At 48.2% G+C, this 24,135-nt stretch overlaps 1 protein-coding gene across 1 annotated transcript; it reads left to right on the forward strand.

The window, feature by feature from the left end:
- The first annotated feature begins 14,987 nt into the window (after positions 1-14,987).
- Positions 14,988-23,727, forward strand: Mul1 (mitochondrial E3 ubiquitin protein ligase 1). Its single transcript, XM_031379205.1, has 4 exons — positions 14,988-15,200; positions 18,896-18,983; positions 19,499-19,619; positions 20,232-23,727. The coding sequence occupies exons 1-4, from the start codon at positions 15,081-15,083 to the stop codon at positions 20,959-20,961; spliced, it is 1,059 nt and encodes a 352-aa protein (XP_031235065.1). The 5' UTR covers positions 14,988-15,080; the 3' UTR covers positions 20,962-23,727.
- Positions 23,728-24,135: the final 408 nt, after the last annotated feature.

Consider the following 24,135-nt stretch of genomic DNA (forward strand, 5'->3'; position numbering starts at 1 on the left):
GTGTGTGTTAGAAATAATGAGGTTCAAGGCTGGACCCCAGTGCAAAGAGAACTCTCTTCAAGTTCACATGCCAGAGTTCCATACCCCTCCCTCCCCAGGGAAGAAATGTGTTCCCCATCCCTCTGACTTCTGATACTGCTCAGAACTCTGGACATTCGTTTATACCCCAGCAGGGACACACATGGGCATAGACAAATTGATAGACAGACAAGTATAAGCTCCTGTGAGCCAAAGCTCTAACAAATATAGCCATCACCATTCACAGGTCCTCCTGTTTATTGGATCCTTGCTCGGCGTGTATAAACAAGTGCCTACTGTGTGCCTGCACTCAGGCCTCAGAAGCAGAGAAGACACGATTCGATTCACAGTGTGCTCCATGCTCTCTGGCCCCAAGTCTTAGTAGATGATAAACAAACGTGTAGGTTGCACTGCAGACTGAAAGAATGGGGCCGGATCCAAGAGTCTCGGAAAGGAAGGGGGTGATTAACTGGAGAGATGCTTCTGGGGGGGTGGGAACCCAAGAATTCAGCCTCATTTTAGTTCAAGGAAAAGATGGGCCAGACCGCATTCATCCCCTGGGCTTGGATAAAGGGTCTCCATGAAGTCCCTCAAAGCATTCGGGAGCGGTGCTTCTCCTGTTGCGCTGCTGCTGCTGAAGTCAGCCTGTGTCTTGAGATCAGTGTCTGTGCTAAGTAAGATGTTTCCCATCTCCAGCTGCATTGATTATCAGTGACACCTTTGAGTCAGGAACATGAGTGACTTCCCCTCTTCCTCCCAGACCCCAGAGCCTCCATTGGCCTTTTATACCCCTGCGCCCCTGCCCCTCTGCCCACATTTCCCTGAAGAAGTGTGGCCTTCCCCACCAAAGACACATTGTGAGCACAGGTAGAAGGACTCTGAGGGGTGACCCCTGCCTTTGGTGGTGTGTGTGAATTCTGGAGCCACTATTTCCCAGCCATGGGGTCCTCTCTGAGCCCCAACATCCTCATCTACAGGATCGTTATACCGCTTGCCTGGAGGGTGGGTTATTCTTCAGTTCATCTGGTGAACAAGCACATACTGAACACCTACTATGCGCCAGGCAGTATTAAAGAGTTGAGGATGTGACAGGGTAATTGGTAATTGGTGCTGCGGAGACAGCTAAACAGGGAAGGGGTGGGGAGAGCCAGCTTAGGTGCTGGCAGCTGAGGGGGTGGGGAGAGCCAGTGTTGGGTGCTGGCAGCTGAGGTGGGGTCCTATTGGGAGCAATAACCAAGGCAACATGGCTCAGGAAAGAAGTTTCTTATTCCTAACTCTTTCCTTAGGATTTGGAAGGACATGTGAAATTCAGTAAGGAATCAAGAATAACCCTCCCCAGTCCCTCCTTCCCTTCACCTTTGATACCCTCCGGTGGGTCTTACTATATTGGCCTGGAACTTGCTTTGTAAATTAGGCTGGCTTCAGACTTACAGAGATCCTCCTGCTGCTGCCTCCTGCCTCCCCAGCACCAGGATTAACGGTGTGCACCATCATATCTGCCTTTCTTCCTTCCTCCCTTTCTTTCTTTCTTTCTTTCTTTCTTTCTTTCTTTCTTTCTTTCTTTCCTTCAGCAGTCTCTCTCTGAACTGGGATCTCATATATTAGGCTAGATCAGCTGGTCATCAAGCTCCAGGGACCTTCCTGTCTCCTCCCTCTCCAAACTGGGTATTATAGGTGTGCTTTCTATGTGGCTGAATGACCCCTGCTCTTCATGTTTGTGTGGGATTTTACTGACCAAGCAACCTCCCCCGCCCCAAGAAACTCATTTAAAAACTTGCTTACAAGCTGGGCGGTGGTGGCGCACACCTTTAGTCCCAGCACTTGGGAGGCAGAGGCAGGCAGATTTCTGAGCTTAAGGCCAGCCTGGTCTACAGAGTGAGTTCCAGGACAGCCAGGGCTACACAGAGAAACCCTGTCTCAAAAACCCAAAAAACCAAACAAAAAACAACAAAACAAAACAAAAAACCTTGCTTATAATCATTTGTTTATGATATATCTTTGTGCATGTGGACTCTTTGTCATGGTAATGCTGGGGACAGGGGACAGCTTTCTACTGTGTGGTTTCTGGAAATCAAACTCAGCTTATGAGGCTAAGTGAGGGGCAAGTGGAACCATGTCACCAGACAGAAATTGGCAAGGTCGAGCGGATTAAGAAATCCTGGCAATTCTCATAATTGAGAACAGTAGGTGTTTGAATTTGTCCCGACCCAGTTCCTGTCCTGGAGCACTTGACCATGACACCCCACATGAAGACTGTGACTACTGGTCACATAGCATAGAGCCCAGAGTTCTCCATGTTAATAAGGTATCTAAATGGCTTTGAGGAAGCTAATAAGCTTCCCTTCCCGGACATTCCCTCCTGCAAAAGGTATTTAATCTCTGGTCCACCCTGAGTAAGTTGTATGTACCGGTTTTTTTTGTTTTGTTTTGTTTTTTTCATGAATAAACAGTTTGGATAACAGTCTCTCTCCTCCAGAACCTCCATGTGGGGGAAAGTGTTAGCCCTGCAGGCTGAGTCTCCTGAAGGTTCTCCATCTCCTCGGTGCTCAGGACACTCACCCTGAGCTAAGCGCCCCCACCCCCAACTTCTCATGATTCCCAGTGGTGTCTGAATGCCTGGGAGGTTGGAAACCTCAGCGTTGGCCTCAGCCTGTGCTGTTTCTCACCCCAGCTGAGGCCCCCATCTTAGGCTGCGTTCCACCACCCTCAAGTGGGTCTCCGAGTCCTTCTGCCTCCTCCTCCTTCATCCTTGATCTGCCAGCCAGAGGCCGCTCTCTTCTTGGTTAGTGGGGTGGTGTCGGACAGATAGGCTTAGGCTGGTCCTGTGGGAAAACACAAGCGAAATCCCTCCCCGTTGTAAGGAGAGGGTCTGGTCCCATCCAAATTCCATCTAAAGGATCATGCCATCGTACTAGGTTAGGGGGTTTAATTTTGGTGTGTGCCAGTGGAGGGAGACAGGAGGGTGTTTGGAGTTTTTGTAGATGTTAAATATGTTTAGTGTAGTTAGAGCTATCATTAATTGTACATTGGGGGTGTAGGTGGTTGTCTTTTGTTTTAGAAGTTGGGCTTTTAGGGTTTGATGTGTTATTTCTACTAGTCCTTGGCCCTGAGAGTTGTGGGGGGATCCCACAGCTTAGCAGCAAGCACCTTTGCCAGCTGAGCCATTTCACTGGGCCTGAGGCTAATAGCCATTATATATATATAATGCTTCAATAGGTAAAGGGTGTGACTTGGTTTTTTTTTCAGACTAATTATTAGACAGTCAGACCCTCCCCTCTGCCCTGAGACTTCAGCCCCTGGACCACAGTGCAAACCCTTAGCCCAAATGGTACAATCAGAATATTGCTCGTACACTGAGGCCAGCTTTGACACTGCCTTTCCCACTTACAGTCAGCCTGGGGTGTCCTTGCTTATCGTTAATTTCTTGTCCTAATTTACTTCTCGTTGTTGAGCTAAAATGTGACCAAAAGCAACCTGGGGAGGAGAGGGTTTATTTCAGCTTGTAGGTTGCTGTCCAGTATGGAAGGAAGTCAGGATAGGAGTTCAGGGCAGGATCCTGGAGGCAGGAACTGAGGCAGAAGCCATAGAGGAGTGCTGCATACTGGCTGCTTTGTTTGTTTGTTTGTTCTGCTTTCTTTTGAGACAGGGTTTTACTATGTAGCCCTGGCTGTCCATAACGTTTTCAGTTGAACAGACAGCTGTGTCCTGTCTGTGAGTTTGCAGGTTCAGCTTGTCTGAGCTTAGATGTATAGTGGAGAAGTTGGGACGTTCCCCTTTCTCTAGCTGGGAGAAGTGGGGCTCATAATATTGAAATGGCTATCCAATGTATGGAATGGAGAATGTGTTCTTTTCCCCTAATTTTTATTAATTTGAATTTCTAGAGGAAGCCACTTAAAGAGTCAGCCACCTCCATTTTCGTTTGACAGATAAGAGACTGAGGCCTTGATGCCACTTGCACAGGCAGGGTGGATCTCACCTGAGGTGACCCCTGAGGAAGACACCCAGCGGCCCCAGGTGTCACTAAGATGAGAAAGTAAGTGGTGGAGTGATGGAAGAGAAAGAAAAACTGAAGGATGTGTGCACAATAAAAAAAATGGAACTGGAGAGTTGACAGTAGTGAGGAACAGCCTGTTGGGGGGAGCCTGCGATGCCACCTGAGGCCATGGAGAGGTCCTGGCCCGAGCTGCCATTAAAGACCATGTGTGGGTCCATGGCCCTGCGGCAGTGAGGGCCTGTGTTGACGTGGTCCATGGCCCGTGTGACTACCAAAGGCTGTCTCTGGTCTGCGCTGCTGCCTGGGGCCATATTGACGTCTGAGGGCTCTGCAGAGCTGGCACTTGGCACCTGGCACCTGGGCAGCGTGGGAAAGCTGGCCCTGAGGGCATAAGAGCAGGAGAGTTGGCCTTGCACTGTGCCAGCTGATGCATTGGGGAAAGCAGGCCCTGCACCTCTCCTGGACAGACATCAGAGAGGAGTTCCAGTGAGGATCCAGTACTGATAATGTAGCTGAAGCCAGAGGTCCCAAACTGGACCAATGACTCACTGCAATGAACATTTGCAAGAAAAGCTGTTTGGGCAAAAGGGTGGACTGTGTGACACACAGCGACACACTGAAGCTCCCACAATGAGATATTTTTGTTGTCGTTGTTTTATTTTGTTTATTTGTGTTCTTTTGGGGCTAGGTTGAAAAGGCAGAGGGCAAATATGGAGGGGCAGGGAGATGAGTGGGACTGGGGTGTAGAATGTGAAATTCACAAAGAATCGAGAGAGAGAGAGAGAGAGAGAGAGAGAGAGAGAGAGAGAGAGAGAGAGAGAGAGAGAGAGAGAACACACACAGAGGGGTGGGGGCTAAGGCTTAACTAGGCCCAGTGTAGCAACCTTGTGGTCCCAGAGCTTAGGAGAGGAGATGAGAGAATAAGAAGTTCAAGATCACCCTAACTGAAGAGTGAGTTAGAGAGACCCACTACAGGGGCTCTGAGAGATCTTGTCTCAGTAACCAGCCAAACCAAAGAAAGCCAAAACCCCACCACCACCTCTTAGGCTCAGGTAGATTACAGGCCTGGCCAGAGATGGCATGGCTGACCTAGCTCTCAGGCACCTGACTCCCAAGCCTGACTTGAGTGAGTCATTCTTCCTTACCAACAGGTTGTAGATGTCTCCCCGATGGCTACGTGGCTCCCATGGTTCCCGGGTGAGGCCAGGGGAAAGGCCATTTACAGATACTGCCACAGGGCCTGCTGATGAGCAGTGAGCCTGAGAGTTTCCTGGGCTCTCGAGGGACCATAATTCAGTCGGTGTTTTCCTTAAATTTCCCTCATCCGGGCTGAGGTTGTGGCCCAGTCGATAGAGTGCTCGCCTAGTATGCGGCATGCGATAGACCTGCGTTGGATCCCCAGAATTACGGAAAGCAACCCTAGTGATGCAAACCTCTGATCGGTGGAGGCAGGCGCCTCAAGAGTCTGATGTCATCTTTGATGAAGTCATCATAGTGCATCCTTGGCTCCACAGTGAGGTTGAGGCAAGCTTAAGATACATGGGACCCTGCCTCAAACCAAACCAAACCAAACCAAACCAGACCAGACCAAACCAACCTACCACCCAATCAACCAATACAAAAACCAAGATCTTTTTTCCTTTTCCATCCTTACTTTCCTGGAGCTGGTCTCCCTCATGTGCACTGATCTTCTGTTTCCCATGCTCCTGGCTCCTCCACGTGGCCGAAACTATCAACTGCAACAACCACGGAACATGCCCCATGATGTAAAATGATTGAAAGGCTTTCAGAGGGTGAGTTTATTCAAACAAATCATTTGCATTTTCCCTGGTGACGGACTGACCTGAGCCTCGATTTGAATCCAGGAATTTTGGCTCCCAGACTAGCTTTCCAGATGGACTGTGGTGATAAACGTTTGAATTCAAGCGATATGGTTCACAGATGGAAATGACTCAATTGCCAGGTTGTTCCTGAGGCCGGTGATATTAACTGACTGGGATGGAGCTCGGCTGGCAGAGTGCCTGCCTCGTGTGTGTGAAACCCTGGGTTAATTTCCCAGCACGGCGGAAACTGGGCACAGTCCCTCACACCGAGAGGTATAGGCAAGAGAATCAGTGGCTCAGAGTCATTCTTTGCTGCACGGTCATTTCCAAGTGAATCTAGAACACCGTCTGAGAAAAATACACAACGTTACATACGTTCTCCTGAAGCATGTACGAGGAGGTGGGTAAGCCCTGTGATTTCTGGCTGAGCCTTGGTGCCTGTGTGTGTGAAATGGGATGAGCATCGTCCTCGTCACTTTGCAGGGGTGATGTGACAATACAAACTGCTTCATGGGAAACCATGCCAGGTCCAGCTGCCAAAGTTAATGATGCGCCTAAACCTGCACAACTTCTGAGAGAAAACAGAGGAGATGTGTGTAAGTTGTCTATTGGTTTTGAGATGAGGTCTCACTATGTAGGTAGCCCTGGCTGGCCAGGAACTTCCGGTGTTCACTGGGTTGGCCTCAACTTACAGACAACCACCTGCCTCTGCCTCTCAAGTGCTAGGATTAAAGGCATGTGTCGAGCCTGGCGGTGGTGGCGCACGCCTTTAATCCTAGCACTTGGGAGGCAGAGGCAGGCGGATTTCTGAGTTCGAGGCCAGCCTGGTCTACAGAGTGAGTTCCAGGACAGCCGTGGCTACACAGAGAAACCCTGTCTCGAAAAACCAAAAAAAAAAAAAACCAAAAAAAAAAAGGCGTGTGTCACTAGCTTGTTTTAGTGTGAGATGGTCTTGCTTGTAATCCAGGACTGGCCTCCTAGCTCCCAAGCCTTGACCATACCTCCTACTCTGGGACTCCAGAATCCATTTTCATGCCTGGCAGTTTTGTGATTTTTGACAAAATGTAGACAAAATGTGTGTGTGTGTGTGTGTGTGTGTGTGTGTGTGTGGTGTGTTTGTGTTGTACATGTATGTTTATGTGGTGTGTGTGTATGTGTGTGTGGTGTATATGTGTGTGTGTGGTGTGGTGTGTATGTGTGTGTGTGTGTGTGATGTATGTGTGTGTATGTATGTTTATGTGGTGTATGTGTGTGCACTGTATGTGTGTGATGTATGTGTGTATGGTGTGTGTGTGGTGTATGTGTGTGTGTGGTGTGTTTGTGTTGTACATGTATGTTTATGTGGTGTAGGTGTGTGTATATGTGTGGTGTATATGTGTGTGTGTGGTGTGGTGTGTGTATGTGTGTGTGTGATGTATGTGTGTGTATGTGTGTATATGTATGTTTATGTGGTGTATGTGTACACGCTGTATGTGTGTGATGTATGTGTGTATGGTGTGTATGTGGTGTATGTGTGTGTGGTGTGTTTGTGTTGTACATGTATGTTTATGTGGTGTATATGTGTGCGCTGTATGTATGTGTATGTGTGGTGTGTGAATGTGTGTGTGTGTGATGTATGTGTGTGTGGTGTGTATGTGTGTGTGATGCATATGTATGTGTGATGTGTGTTGTATGTGTATGTTTATGTGGTGTATGTGTGTGTGCTTTATGTATGTATGTGTATGTGTGTGTGGTGTGTATGTGTGTGTGGTGTGTGAATGTGCATGTGTGTGATGTATGTGTGTGTGGTGTGTATGTGTGTGTGATGCATATGTGTGTGTGATGTGTGTGTGTTGTATGTGTATGTTTATGTGGTGTATATGTGTGCGCTGTATGTATGTGTATGTGTGTGTGGTGTGTACGTGTGTGTGTGGTGTGTGAATGTGTGTGTGTGATGTGTGTGTGGTGTGTATGTGTGTGTGATGCATATGTGTGTGTGATGTGTGTGTGTGTTGTATGTGTATGTTTATGTGATGTATGTGTGTATGCTGTATGTGTGTGTATGTGTGTGTGGTGTATATGTGTGTGTGTGGTGTGTGTGTATGTGCGTGTGTGATGTATGTGTGTGGTGTATGTATGTGTGTATATGTGTGTGTGTGTGTGTGTGTGGTGACTGTGTGAGCATGCACACCTATGTGCTTCCGTGTGGAGGCCAGAGCAGGACACTGAGTGCCTTCCACTCCCTGCCTTACTGCTTTGGGACAAGCACTCTCCCTCTTCCCGGAACTTTACTACTTTTTTTGTTAGGCTAGCTGGCCAGAGAGTTCCCAAGGTTCCCCACTCTTTGCCTGGCTTTTTATGTAGTGGCTGGAGATTTGAACTCTGGACCTTGTGTTTGTAGAGCAAACACGTTTTTCTCCCAAACCACTCCTTCAACCCACAGGCAAAGATTTCTTAGATGAGCTAACAAAAGCAGAAGCCCTAAAAGGAAACTTGGTTTTACTGGGCTTTATTAAAAACTCGGAACCTCTGCTCTCCAAAGGACAGCCTAGAGAATGAGAGGGCAAGCTGGAGATATGAAGAAATGTCAGCAAGTCATATATGTGATTTCATTGAGGGCTGATATCAAGAATATATAAAGAACTCTTGGTAACCAGAAACCAGGGTTGGGGGTACAGCTCAGAGGTAGGATGCTTGCTTAGCATGCACAAGGCCCTGGGTTCAATCCCCAGCACCACAAACAAATCAAAACTAACAACAACAACATCATCATCAACAACAACAACAACAACACAGACAAAAGAAGCTAGAAACTGTGGCATAGACCTATAACTCCAGCTACTCAGTAGGCAGGAAGATCACTTGAGGTAAGGAGTTGGTGGGTAGTGTGGGTAATGTAGCAACATCTGACACACAAAACAAACAGGACAGACATAAGGGAAACATTTCAATGGATGCTTCACCTGGAAGTAAATAGTATTTTAAAAAGATGCTGGTGTGGGCTATAGGTGTTCCTCTGTGGATGTCTCTTCTTCCAGGAACCCTCAAAGCCTGAGTCTTATGAGCACTGACGGCAGTGCTGTCATTGGTGGGCCTTGGAAAGACTCTGCAGCTTGTAAGTAATGACTGCTTCCTTTCAGGGCTTGCACACATGACCCTGCATTGGAATCCTCCTGCTGTTTGCTTCGCTTTCGCTTAATTGTACCTCCACACATTCCCGTCAAAGCTGAGCTCTGAGCACATGACTGACTGATCCTAGCTGCCCATAGCCTGTTAGTTAACTTATTCTTTAAGCTTTTCTTCTTTTTATTCTTTAGAAAATAAGTCTATTTGGGGGCCAGAGCCCTGGCTCATCAGTTAGGAGCGCTTGCTGCTCACATTAGATGGTTCACCGCCATGTATTACTCTAGTTCCAGGGTACCCAATGTCCTCTTCTGGTCTCCACAGGCACTGCACGCACATAGTGTATTCACAGACAAGCAGCTAAAACATACAGACCCATAAAAAATAAATCTGTTTTATAGTACATTCCATTTTATGAACTCTGAGTTTTTTCAATTGATTATTAAAAGAAAAATGCCATTCTTGTGCCCTCTGAACCCCCTCTCTGTACTGGGAGAGAATACTGGAAGGGATTACAAATATGCTCATTAAAAATATGGTTTGGGCCGGGCACTGGTGGAACACGCCTTTAATTCCAGCACTTAGAAGGCAGAGGCAGGCGGATTTCTGAGTTCAAGGCCAGCCTGATCTATAGAGTGAGTTCCAGGACAGCCAGGGCTACACAGAGAAACCCTATCTGGAAAAACCAATATATATATATATATATATATATATATATATATATATATATATATTATATTATATTATATTATATTTATATATATTTGAGCAGGTGGTATGAGATGGCTCAGTGGGTTGAAATGCCAAAGCTTTTAAATTCAGACTCCATTTTAAAGAACCAGACCTAAGTTTGAACTTAGGTAGACTAACAGGCTGGTATCTAGCATTAGTTTCCAAGTTGCCCCAACAAAACCTGAGCTTAGCTCTAGTCTCTAGGCTAACCCCCAACAAGACCAGTGTCTCCTGATTATCCCTCTAACAGACCTACACCCCAGGTTACAAGCCCACCTCCTGCCTAATGGCCACCAATGCAAAGGGGAGCAGAAGTTAAGTTTACGATATGACTCCCAGCACCAGCCAATTACGTTAAAGGCCCCAGGAGCTTTCCAATTAGATGCTTACACATGTACTCCCTGCTTGCTGTTTACTATAAAGCCTTGCCCCATAGACATTCGGGGCTCCCCCACCACCAAAGCTGTCTTGCGTGAAGGTAGTGCCTTGCGGGGTGGGGAGCGAGCATGCTCGAAGAGAGTAAAGACCCTGCTGTGAGTTGCATCAGATGGGCTCCCGTGTGTGTGTGTGGGGGGGGGGAGGGGGCGGGGATCACTAATGTTTCCCTGGCACAACAGGTGAAGTTCCTGCTACTGGAGCTTCGTGGTCTGAGTTCTACCCCCAGAACCCACTGGAAGGAGAAAACTGACTCCTAAAAGCTGTCCTCTGACCTCCACATGCATCAGGGCATGGCGATGCCCCTCTTATTCTACTACTGCCACTACTACTAATACATTAATATTTTTTTGTTTGTTTTTAGAGGAGGCTTTCTCTTCATAACAGCCCTGGCTCCCCTGGACCAAGCTTGCCTTGGCCTCACAGAGATCTGCCTACCTCTGCCTCCTGAGTGCTGCTGGGATTAAAGGTGTGCACCATGCTCCACAAATTAGTACTTTTTAATTAAAAAAAAAATATTTTCAGGCTTGGAGGTGCTTGCCTAGCACGTACAGGGATTGGACCCAACACCATAAGAAATATGCTGAGTATATCAGATAATTTCTGATAATTATGTCAGCTGTCTTCCCAAGTGGGGGGATTCAGATCTTGCCGATTTTCTTTTTTTAAAATAAATAATTTATTTTTATTTCTTATGTCCATTGATGTTTTGCCTGCAAGTATATCTGTGTGAGAGTTTCAGAAACCCTGGAACTTGTTGGACAGTTGGACAGTTGGACTTGTTGGACAATTGGACAGTTGGACTTGTTGGACTTGTTGGACAGTTGTGAGCTGGCATATTGCTGGGAATTGAACCCCTGTTCTCTAGAAGAGCAGCCTGTGCTCTTAACGGGTCAGCTATCTCTTCAGTCCCTTGTTATCTTTTCTATTTCCTGTTCCCTGTGGCACTAACCTGGCTGTGTCCCTGCAGGTGTTAACAGGCCAGCTTTCAAATCTACTTGGTCCTTAAACCCCAGTGAATGCCTTCGGGGCATTTACCCAGTGACCAGAAGGCCATTTTTGCTTCTCTGAGGAGAACTGTGAACTTGGGTTTTAGGTAATGTTCTGTCAGTCTGTGGTGCTGTCCCAGGTCATCTCTTCTATCCACTCTTGCTTTAGGAGCCCAGCTCAGAGTCTCCAGGCCAGTGATCATCCTTCACTGTGACTCAGTGAGGACAGCCATTCCCCAGCTGGAAATGGTTCCCTGGGGACATCTGGCACAGCTGAAATTGTCCGACTCTCATGCCTAATGAGGTCCACATGATGTAAACTTCAGCCTGTCTACGGTCTTCTCAGCAACACTCACAAAGGAATTCAGCCTTTGGCAGAAGAAAAGAAAGAAAGAGGCAGGGTTATTTCCAACCAGCCTGTCTCTGTTAAGAGTGATAGGCTTTTTAACACGCTCCCAAGAAAGCCATACAAGGGCCTGAAGTATAAGGCAAGGGTGCTTGACTCAGTAGCCGAGGACCCCAACCGATCTGCAGCAGAGACGCTCCCTAGATTTCAGTTTTGTGACCACTCTGTTGTTCTTTCCTTTGCAGTGACATAAAGATAAAGGACTTTTGATGACTAAACAGGTTGGATCATGCCCTTCCTCATCTCAAAAGGTTTTGGATCTTACTTCCCAAAAGGTGATGAAGTTGAGGCCAACATTCTCCCGGCACCAGTTTCCTTCTATGGAATAAAACAAAAAACACTAAATGATCAGCCTTTTGTGAATCATTCCAGAGACCCAAAAGCATGACCTTCTAAGCCAGGAGTGACACAGGCCTGTAATTCCTGCACTTGGAATGTTAGCAGAAAGATTAGGAGTTCAAGGTCATCCCTGGCTACCTGTTGAGTTGAAGGCTGGACTGTACTATCTGAGCTTCTGTCTCAAAAACAAATGGAACATAAGAGCAGCATTCTTCTCCCTTCTTTCAAAAGGAAATAGGGTTGTTGGCTATGGAGGAGTGTATCTTTAATCCCATTACTCTTCAGGCAGAGGTAGAGAGATCTCTGAGTTTGAGGACAGTTTGGTCTATATAGTGAGTCCCGAGCTAGTGAGGGCTACACAGTGAGATCTTGTCTCAACAACAGCAAACAGAACCAAAAATAGGATCCTATTCAAACACATCTGAAGTCTGCTTTCCCATTTTTTTTTTTTTTTGAGACAGGGTTTCTCTGTATAGTTCTAGCTGTCCTGGAACTCACTCTGTAGACCAGGCTGGCCTCAGACTCAGAAATATGCCTGCCTCTGCCTCCCGAGTGCTGGGATTAAAGGCGTGTGCCACCACCGCCTGGCCTTTTTTTGTTTTTCAAGACAGGGTTTCTCTGTATAGCCCTGGCTGTCCTGGAACTCACTCTGTAGACTAGGCTGGCCTCGAACTTAGAAACCCACCTGCTTCTGCCTCCCAAGAGCTGGGATTAAAGGCATTGCTTTCCCATTTTTCAACTTACAGATATCAGGGATCTGGGGACAGAGACACAGCTCCCCACTGTCACCCCTATCAGCTGGAGTTTCCCTAGACTTTTAGGGACTTCAACTCAGACCAAATGGATTCCTGGCTTAGTCAACAACAAAAAAAGTGTTCCAGGGCCAGTCAGTATAATGAGGCAAAGCTGGAGATTTTATTATAGATATCTTGAAGGTTAGAGAAGGCATTGAGAACCAGGCAGTGGTGGCGCACGCCTTTAATCCAAGCACTTGGGAGGCAGAGGCAGGCGGATTTCTGAGTTCGAGGTCAGCCTGGTCTACAGAGTGAGTTCCAGGACAGCCAGGGCTATATAGAGAAACCCTGTCTCGAAAAAAACAAAAAAACAAAAACAAAAAACAAAAAACAAAAAAAAAAAAAAAAAAAAAAAAAAAAAAAAAAGAAGAAGAAGAAAAAAGAGAAGGCATTGAGAACAAAAAAAGTGTTCCAGGGCCAGTCAGTATAATGAGGCAAAGCTGGAGATTTTTATTATAGATATCTTGAGGGTTAGAGAAGGCATTGAGAAGAAAATAAGACACACCTAAGTGTGGGAATAGGTTCCTCGAGGAACATGGCAATTGATTGGCTAGACCAGTTAGATGGCTCTCATGCTAAATCTAAAGCAGTTGCTAAGGACCTCCTCCCTGTCTTTGATATGTGAGATTGAAGATGCCTTGGATAAAATTACGATCTAGAACTCCCTAGAGTTGCAGGAGGGAGCTAGTACATGCAAGTTTTCTGTAAATGAGGTTTCTGGTGAGATTCCTAGAAAATTGCAGGTTTACAGCTGGGAGGGGAGGAAGACCTTGGACAATTGCTAATTGTGCTGGAATTATTTTTTTTTTACATCTATTTCTTTATTTATCCTGTGCATGTTGGGAATATACACACCATAGCCTGTGAGCGGAGATCAGAGGACAGCGTTTAACAGTTGGATCTCTCCTTCCATCCTGTGGGTCCCAGGAACTGAACTCAGTTTTGACAGCAAGCATGAAGCTTTACCGGCTAGCTGTCTTACCACCCTTATTCTGGAATTCTTTTCTGGCAAGAGGCTTTGGCCAAATTGCTGAGTAAGGAGCTTCTTTTTCCTGCCTCAACAAATGTTTCAAATTTTATTCAGCCAACTGACTATTGGCATTAGATAATTTGCATTCTTTTGTTATTAAAAACACTCCAGTGAATATTGATTTGTGTCAACAGATCTATCTATTTTGAGGACTTTGAAGAATAACCTATAGGGCACTGCAAGGAGAACTCAGACTTTGCAGGCAGATGTGCTGGCTAAGATTCATGGTGTCTCTGGTTTTAGGAAGCAGATGTCTGAGAGGAGTTGGAAAAGTTCTTGATAGGTCACCTGGGTCTGAGTGTATTTATAGTCTCCCTGCCGCCTTCTTTTGAGACAAGGTTTCTCTGTGTAGTCCTGGCTGTATTAGAACTCACTGTGTAGACCAGACTGGCCTTGAACACGGAGGTCTGCTTTCCTCTGCTTCCCGAGTGCTGAACTAAGTGTATTTCTTAACCCAAGCCTTAGTTTCCTCTCCTGAAACCTCTACTGTGGCAGTGCCTAATGCATCAAATGCTGGTCCAGAGGGGCTGGGATGGAGCTAAGTGTATGAACATTTGAAGCCCTGGGTTTGGTCCCTAGAGAGTGGAATGAAATGCAGGTCTAGGAGACGTAACTACAGTACATGGCATATAATAGTCACTCAATAAAAATAATTGCTGTTATTATTAAGTAAGTAGTATGCTGTTTTGGGGTGGCCGTGGTAGATTAAGAGCTATTTTTGTAATTCAGCTGGTGTAGAGGTTGAGGACTTTGAAGCTGGACTAATTACTCTCCAGCTCTCCCCAGCAGTATGGCTCTAACCATGTTCCTCATCCCCTCTGGCTACAGTTTCTTCATCTTTAAAATCCAGGTTTCAAGGTTTTCCCGATAGCTTAAAGCGCAACACTTCTTAGTGCTTAACACAGATTTTATTCAGCTCCCCAACTGATGGCGGCAACATCAAATAATCCAGCAAGGGCTGGAGAAGCAGTCCAGTGGGTAAAGGCGCTTGCCACTATGGCTAAGAACTTGAGTTCCATCCCAAGAACCCATAAAGTAGGAGAGACCGGGACTCTCATATACAGACTCCTGTCCTTTAAATGTGCACCAAGGCACGCTCTCATAGGATAAATAAGGTGTCATTTAACAAAAACAGCGCAAGAAAGTCTAGAAACCCGGAGGGAGCGCTCCCACGTGACCACAGCCAGCGCGTGGAACCGTCAAGGTCCTCCAGGGATCCCACCGGTTTCCCATGAAGCCGCAGTAAGGTCGCAACCACCTAGGCAAAGTCTTCCGGTCCCCTTTGCCCCACCCCCGTCCCCCACTTCCTGTGTTTACGTCATCGACGGGCGACGGGCCTACGGTTTCCGGGAAGGGCTGCGCGGCTGCGTAGGAGGTCACAGGCGATTTCGAGGCAGCCTGTGCGGCTTGGGGTCGCCATGGAGAGCGGGTCGCGACCGTCGCTCGGCCAGGTCATCCTGCTGGGCACCAGTTCGATGGTCACCGCCGTACTGTACTCCATATACCGGCAGAAGGCCCAGGTCGCACAGGAACTCAAGGTCAGTGCGGGGGTCCAGCCCGGCCTCGCTGGCAGCTCGCGTCGGGGCACACCCGGGAGCCACAGGGCCCCAGACGACGTGCAGCCAAAGGGGACCCCGGCCACCTGCTGCTTCGAGGCTGCCCCGCCCCTTCGCTCCGAAGCCCCGGAGTTATCCTCGGTGCACTGGACGTCGTTGCAGTGCTGTAAAAACTATTTCTCGAAAACCTGCTGAACATCAGGTAGTGAGAAAAACAGGCCATTGTCCTGGTGGATATTACATTCTAGGACAACGAGACGTCTACACTGTGTTGGACCTTGTGATAGGGCGAGAATCGGGTTGAAGTAGGGCAGAGAAAAGTGGAAGGATAGGGAAACGGAGAGTTTCGTTTCTTTTGCTATAGTAAAATATCCGCCAGAAAGCGACTTGGGAGAGGGAGAAGGGTTATTTAGTTTTTAGTTTCAGGTTACCATCCATCATCGCGGGGAAGCCCAGGCAGGAACTTGAGGCAGCTGTTCAATCATGTCTGAGTCGAGAGAAACGCACGCATGCTTAGCGCTCAGTTTGATTTCTCTACTGTTACACAGTCCAGAGCCCAGACTTAGGGAATGGTGTTAGTCACAACACAACAGCGAGTTTCCCCACTTCAGTTAGAGCTACCAAGACAGTGTCTTCTATGCCTACACAAGCTGACTCAATATAGACAGTTCCTTATTGAGACACTCTTTCTAAGTGATTCTAGATTGTGGCCAGTTGACAGGGGGCGACGACATTTTAAACGAGGTGATATTTGGGGTGGAGATGGAGCATGTGAAGATATGTAAGGCAGGGGTGATTCCAACTTGGAGAACAGCAAACTTAGAGGCTCATTTATTTAACTGCTTGGCTCCTGGTTTCTACAACCATTTCTTTGTATATCATAGCTACTTTAAAACTGCATTCTCATTTGAGGGACTTAACAGCTCACACCACACATTTCTGTTCAGTTTTATTTTTGTCAGCTTAATAATTGCCTGAGATAGATGACAATGGGTATTCCCTAATGATCGCAAACCCAGACATTTGAGATTGAAAGGAAATGTCACACAGCTAGTGTTAACTGTCAACTAAGCAGGAGCTGAAATCACCTTAGTCAGATGTGATGGGACACTGACCAAATGATCTTGGGGAGGAAAGGGTTTATTTTTTTGGCTTATGTTTCCAAATCACTGTTCATCACTGAAGGAAGTCAGAAGGAACTGAAACCGGGTAGGGGCCTGGAGTCAGGAGTTGATGCAGAGGCCTTGGAGGAAGGCTGCCTACTGCTTTGCTCCTCATGGGCTGCTGGGCCTGCTTTCTTACAGAAGGAAGGATCACTAGTCCAGGGGTAGCGCCACCCACAATAGACTGGAGCACTCTACCTTCAGTCTCTAGTTAAGCTGAGTCTTAGGGGAGTTTTTCTCAATTGAGGTTCCCTCCTTTCAGATAACTCCAGCTTGTGTCAAGTTGATATAAAACTAGCTACTTCCCCAGGTTGATTGAGCACATCCTTGAACTGTGAAAAACCCAAATAAACCCTTTCTCCTGTAGGTTGTTTTCCTCCCAGTGTTTTATCACAGCGAGAGGCATTGAAACTAAGCCAGCTTGGAACTTAAATTTAGGTCTTTGGGTTCAAGGGTAGCATAACCAGCCAGGCAGCAGTGAAGATTTCTGTTGTGTCCTTCCCATTGACTATCAGACTATTGAAACAGTGGACTCCCAAGAAATTGAAATTTCCCCCAGGAAGTTCCTGCTGCTGGGAGAGGGAGAAGCCAAGGCCCTGGGGGTAGTGGGAGGGAGAACTTGTCAAGATGACCTTGGTAGGAAAGACTGGGGCTGAGGCCTTGGAGCTGGGCAGAATGATATCTTAATCCCACTGCTCAGTTATGCCTTGCTTCCTGCAGGAGAGATGGCTCAGTTTAAGAGTACTGGTTGTTTTTTTAGAACCTATGTTAGATTATCAACACCCATATGACAGCTCACAAATCATTCGTGACTCCAGTCCCAGGGAGTCTTTTGGCCTCTGTTGGGTACCAGGCTTGTACGTGGTACACAGATATGCATGCAGGCAAAACCACCCATATAATAAAAAGTAGTAAGGTAAAAATGTGAAAAGCCCTTACTTTTTTGTTAGTACCCAAAGATAAAGTTGGGGTAGAGCCACTAGATCTTTTTGCCCTCGCTTGTTTTTCACTGTTTTTTTTTTTTTAAAGATTTATTTATTTATGAAGTACACTGTAGTTGTCTTTAAACACACCAGAAGAGGCTCATTACAGATGGTTGTGAGCCACCATGTGGTTGCTGGGATTTGAACTCAGGACCTCTAGAAGAGCAGTCAGTGCTCTTAACCACTGAGCCATCTCTCCAGCGCTGTTTTTCACTATTAAGTTAGCTTTTGTAGTTGGCTTATTGAGGACCGGTAGCTGAAGCTGGCTGGTTACGGATATATGGTACAGCTCTGGCCGTAACCCCAGCAACACTACACTTTTCTTTCTCCTTTCTTAGTTGAGAGTGTTGCTTTGCGGTATCTGTCAAGCCGATTCAGATGGACCTTGAAATAGTGGGGGAGGAGCATCTTCATATTTACATTCTTGACCAGCACTGGAGGAGGAGTAGGTGCTCAGTCCATGTTGGTGGGTTTATTTTGGCTGGAATTTCACAATCTATCAGCCAAAGCCTTGTTTTGGCAGTTGTTTGGAAAATGGACTCTGGAGCCCAAGTCTTATCACCAGGTTGACTTCAGTAAGGGCTTAGAAACAAAACCGTGCAGTTCCTGCAGCGAAGAGAAGAGGATTGGATCAGAAGTTCCCAGTGCTAATGAGGTAGAGTCTCTGAGTCAAGGGTAGCATGGTGTACTTAGTGAGTTTGAGGCCAGCAGGGCCACATAGAGAGAGAGATCTTGTCTCAAAAAACCAAAAACCAAAAAACAAACACCCCAAAACCAACTAAACAAAAAACCCCAGAAAACCAAGCACAAAAAGACAAACACAAAACCCTAGAACAAACAACAACAAAACAAGTGGAAGGACACCCGAAGATGCACGCTAAGTTCTGGGCCAGCCTGTGGTACTTGCGACTTACTCCCTGAAAGGATGAAATAACCCTCCCTGGAAAAGCTGCTTGAGCCCCGAAGCTAGATTTCCATCTGTTGGTCAGGTTACACACAGACTTACACAGCTGAGTCTATACCTTACTCGGGTGTTTTTCTTGGTGATGAGAATGCTTGATTATTGCATGGCCTCCGCGTGTCAGCCTTGGACTGTGTTCCCATAGTCAGAGTTCATTTATCCCACCCAAAAAGTTCCATGAGATTGTCTCCCTCCCTTTACAGTTTGGAAGCAGACTCAGATGAGTGAAGTTGTTCAAAGTCATCAAGGAGACGCTTGAGCTAGTCCCTGTCTCTGCTGAGCTTCCTTCTACAGTGTGCCAGATAGCACCTTTCATATATGTGCATGTAAAAGTATTTATGTGAAAGGAGTGTTTTGTTGAACTGGAAAGTAGCTGTGGCGCCTGCAGCCTGGGGAAGAGGAGCCAGTGCCCCTGGTCTAATCATGTTCAGGTTTCAGGGCCAGACTTCAGAACCAGATTCCCAGCCTCCTGATTACCATCCTGTCCAGTCTTCTTATCCCTCGCCCCAGCACACCTTAAGTCTGATAGAGCACATGGCCAACTTAATATCTATTTCTTTTTGTATTTAGGGAGCTAAGAAGATTCATTTGGGTGAAGATTTAAAGGACATTCTTTCCGAAGCACCGGGAAAGTGTGTGCCTTATGCTGTCATTGAAGGTGCGTTTGCTTGTTTACTGTGAGTGCCCGCAACCGCCTCGTTCTAGTAGCCCATAAGGACCATCTTGGCTGGCATAAACACCCTCCCTTTTTTACGTGTATTTGTTTATTTTATCTTGTGTGTGGGAGGGCAGGGTGAAGGTGCCACTCCACACTGGTGGAAGTCAAAGGACACCTTGGGGGAGTTGGCTCTTTGTCCACCTTCTTGAAGGTTTTCCAGGGTTCAGGTCGTCAGGCTTAGTGGCACTTCACCTGCCCTCAGAAGAGCCTTTTAGTGGTGTTGGGACAAGGTGGCCAAACCACTGTGGACTTCTATTGTTTTAGAGAGACTCGGTGTAGTAGTTAAGAGCTGAGTGACATGGCTCACATGCAGGACTTTGCAGGGCACTCTCTAAGCGCGCCTTACAGTGACACGGATGCTGTTGTGTTGATTAATTAGTGAAGCTCAACACGTGGGAGACCTTAAAGAGAGGCCAGAGCATCCTTCAGAGGTACCGTGATTGCTCTCTCCCCAGGAGCTGTGCGGTCTGTCAAAGAAACACTCAACAGCCAGTTCGTGGAAAACTGCAAGGGGGTGATCCAGCGGCTGTCACTGCAGGAGCATAAGATGGTGTGGAACCGAACTACCCACCTTTGGTGCGTATCCTCTGGCCTCTACACCACCTCACTTGGTCTGTTCTGGGGCCTGGGCCTGGGCCTGCTGAGTCTAGCTTCTTGGGGACTGGATGCAGAGCTGCCTCTCTATGAACAGCACTGCTGTGTGCACTGTGCACTTCCCTTAGAGCCCAGGAGGCAGCCACTGCAGCACAGGCTCCTAGGCCAGCCTCTGACTACAGAACCCATCTTTTAGAAGGGACCTGGAATCTGTTGATTCTCAGCATAGTGAAATTATTGAACTTAGTCACATGTGAATTTGCTTAAATATTTGTGTGCCAGCACATGAAGTGAGCCATTTTCCTGTCTGCTCCTAGTAGGTTTTTGTCTCAGGCACTTCTGTGATGGTGACACAAAGGTGACCTCTGTTGCTCCCTGGTGTCCACTGAGACTTGAGCATTTAAAGCAGCCCCTCCTTGCAGTGGTCCTAATGCTCTAGAACACTGATTTGGAGGCTGGCCTCCAGTTAGGATGGTGGAGTCCATCCCGTGGATTCTGTATGTGTACCCATATGTAAGTGACCCCACATGTGGGGGTCAGGTGCCTGCTCCTCTCTTCTTTCATCTTCACTCCTTGCATTTTTTTTTTTTTTAGGAATGACTATTCCAAGATCATTCATCAGAGGACTAACACTGTGCCCTTTGACCTCGTGCCCCATGAAGACGGTGTGGCTGTGTCCGTGCGAGTGCTGAAGCCCCTGGATTCAGTGGATCTGGGTCTAGAGACTGTATACGAGAAGTTCCACCCCTCTGTGCAGTCCTTCACAGATGCCATCGGCCACTACATCAGTGGGGAGCGGCCCAAAGGCATCCAGGAGACAGAGGAGATGCTGAAGGTGGGAGCCACCCTCACAGGGATTGGTGAACTGGTCCTGGACAACAACTCTGTCCGCCTGCAGCCCCCCAAGCAAGGCATGCAGTACTATCTGAGCAGCCAGGACTTCGACAGCCTGCTGCACAGGCAGGAGTCTAGTGTCCGGCTCTGGAAGGTCCTGGTCCTGGTGTTTGGCTTTGCCACCTGTGCTACCCTCTTCTTCATCCTGAGGAAGCAGTACCTTCAGCGGCGGGAGCGCCTGCGCCAGCAGCAGCTCCAGGAAGAGTTCCTTGAACATGAGGCCCAGCTCCTGAGCCAAGCCTCGCCTGAGGACAGGGAGAGTCTGAAGAGCGCCTGTGTTGTGTGTCTGAGCAACTTCAAGTCCTGTGTCTTCCTCGAGTGTGGGCACGTGTGTTCCTGTCGCCAATGTTACCTTGCCTTGCCAGAGCCCAAGAGGTGCCCGATCTGTCGGCGGGAGATCACCAGGGTGATACCCCTGTATAACAGCTAGAGGTCTGTGGTCACACTGCAAGTGACCCTCCCCTTGTCAGGGTCTGTCTGAGGCCTTTGGTGGGATGGTTGTACCTTCATGTATGATGGAGGGGCACCGGCGAGCCGCACAGCTCCAACAGCTGGGTGTGGCTTTTCAACCTGGACCTGGCGGGGCCCGTGGTGAGCCCCTCTTAGGAGCTACATCCTTGTGTATGACTGAATAAGACCAGCTCATTGTCCAGGCTCCAAGGCCAGGCCTCTCTACTCTTGCTCCCTGGAGAGTGGGTGTGGGAGGGGTGAGTGAGTCTGGGAGGAAGGCCAAGCGCTGAGGGCCTTACAGTATGGCCTCTTGGGAGACTGCCCAGACTCCTCTTCTTGCTTCTGCTCAAGGGAAGGAATTTCTTTGGACCTGTCAGGTAGGCAGGCCGCTGTGTCTCTCTCTCTCTTGCTTACTGAGTAATGTTTGCACATGTATGAAGACAACAAAAAGTGAGGTCAGCCGTCTGCATGGCTGGGGCATAGGTCAGCAGGAGGACAGGAGGCGTTTCTAGGTGTTTCTGGGTTGGCAGGCAGCCTGGCTGTTTTCCTTTGTCACAGGGAAGGCACCAGAGCTGAGGATGTGGGACTCCTACTGCCTGGCTTCCCAGGCGGCTCTGGTTTCCCACAGAGAGACCTCATGCAGAGAGTAAAGGTGGCTGCCGCCCTGGCCTCTGGCCTTTGTAGCTTTGCTTGCTTTTGCCAAAGAGAAGTAGCTGGCCAGCACACACAGTGAGCCAGTTAAGACCACCTCACTGCCCCCAGCAGCCCCCTCTCCCTCACCCACCCCCGACTTGTGAGTGCAAGAGAAATTAGAGACATCCAAACAGCTCTTCTCTTCCTTGGCCGTTCGTCTGGCCTCCTGTGTGAGGGGAAGGGCTTCCTGGTGCTGGCTGAGACGAGTGCTTGCCGCGTGTGAGCTGCACAGGTTAGACGGGCTGCGTCACGTGTGTGTCAGTTGCTTAGTTCACTGACGTGGCCGAGGCTTCCCCGGGTGGAGTTAAAGCTCTACCACCACAGGATGAAGATGGATCCTGGAGACTCCTGGTTTCATGGTTGTTGAAGCCCCATGCTCGTCAGGCCCACAGTGGGACTGTAGGGAGCCCTGAGAACTTCCCTAGACAGCTGGCCTAGGGTGCCACCTGGCCTTGCTGACATAGTTGTCTGACAAAATGTGCCTTGTCTGGAACACTGGAGAAGCTGAGGTAGTGTAGGGGATGGAGGGACAGCAAGGGGATATTAATGTTCAGTGTTGTGTGCCCACTATTGTTCCAGCTACTGTCATAAGCTGGGCCTGGTGGCAAGCCAGTCTTGTGAGTTGGAGGCTACCCCAGTCTACATAGTGAGACACCCTCTCAGAACAGCTGGGGCTGGAGTGATGGCTCAGTGGCGAGAATCAGCGCTCTGCCTGGGTGGTCCCAACCATCTAGCTCTAGTTCCTGGGGATGCCACGCCCTCTTTTGAGGGTACTAGACTGCATACTGTGCAAACATACATGCAGGTAAAACATGCATGCACACAAAACTGAAAACCTGGAAAAGAAAAACCAACTCTGCATTTGCAAAGGGAGTCACTCACCACACCCCACAGGCTGTGTCAGTGAGTGTATGAGCCAGAAGAGGTGACGTCCATGAGAGTTGAAAGCAAGTTACAGCCACCAGTGAACTCCAGGTAAACAGCTTCAGGAGCGGACTGCAAACTGCCCAGTAAATTCCAAGTAGTTCAGTGGCAGCGGAAGTCTGTAGAGGAAGATGACAGAGTCCGATGTCCAGTAGAGTCCTGCCCAGTGAGGTGTGAAGACCTTGGCTAGACTGGGTAGGGGACTCGAAAGCCCTTCCCTCTTCCCTGGCCTTTCTGTAGGGCAGCTGCCAGGGTCCAGTGGGGCTTAGGGAGTGATTTTGGACCCACTTATGCCAGAATCAAGAACAAATCTCATCAAAGGGATTAGGAGAAGGGCTTGTCTGCCCCACCCAGTAGACCCCTGCAGGTGCCTCCCACCATGGAGACAGCAGAAGAGTCTCCCAGCCATTGGAAGTGGGCGTGTCCCTTGCCATAGGCTAGGTCCCTGCTTGAGCCCAGCATATCTGACCTTGCTGACTTGCCATCTCCTCTGTCGTCTGTGGCAGCTCCTTCCTTCTGCTTTATAAGTCTCACTTCCAGGAGGATTCTGAGGCCTCATGGGGGTCCCAACAACCTAAGCCAATAGGTGGGACCAAGACCAGGTTGAAGGGTGCTGAGGGAAGTGGAGCTAGGAAGGGAACTATCAGTGGGGCTGGGTGTCCTGAGTGCCTGTCATTGTCAGCTCCTTTAATCCTCGCTGACAGGGCTAGGCAGGAGTCATCTGTAATAACTTACTGGCTTGGACTACCTGTGCAGGTACTGTACATGCTAAGGTTTCAGCTCCCCACATTTGGTATTGGTACCCCTAGTTCATTTTCAGTACTTGAACTCAGCCTAATAAAGCTTGCAGCCTTTGCTGGGAGCACTTCAGACCCGGGAACCCAGAAAGAGAAGTTGTCGACAGGCAGTCCTGCCCTGTGTCCATGGCCCTGGGTTCCAGGACCTTGGAGACTGATCTACAGATGCCTCAGCCCTTATGAACGATGGCCTAGAGTCTGCTCAGTTTTTCGTGCATCCTCCTGTGCACATGGAGTCATCTCTAGGTTATCCTGATAAAAGGCAGGTCCCAGGTGCCTGGAGAGAGCTGACTGCTGCTTGGGGAATAGGAAAATAAATGTGTACATGCTCAGTTTGGTTTCTTTCATGAGTACTCTTGATTGTGGCTGGATAAATTTGCAGGCGCAGAACTCATGGAGTGAGAGAGCCATCTCTGTCATCATAAAGAGCATTTTTACCAGGCAATCAGCATTCCATCCACCAGTCAGCTCCTTCCCAGCACTTCCCATCCTGGTGGTGGATGGCCTGGCCTGGAAGGTGGGCTTCAGAACAAAAGTCTAGTGGAACATTTCAAAAGCCAACAAAAACATGAAAAAGTAGGCAAACTCAGATGCACTTCAGAAGCTTGATCCAAAGTCATGGGAAGTCCATCTGGACCATCCATGGCTCTGATGCTGAGGGATCCTGCGGGCCTGTGGAGTCCAGTGTCACAGAAGGGCATTTGTCCATCCATCAAACATTGTACATTTTGTGCCTGCAG

Source organism: Mastomys coucha, unplaced genomic scaffold (genome assembly GCF_008632895.1).
Source record: "Mastomys coucha isolate ucsf_1 unplaced genomic scaffold, UCSF_Mcou_1 pScaffold18, whole genome shotgun sequence".
Classification (NCBI taxonomy): domain Eukaryota; kingdom Metazoa; phylum Chordata; class Mammalia; order Rodentia; family Muridae; genus Mastomys; species Mastomys coucha.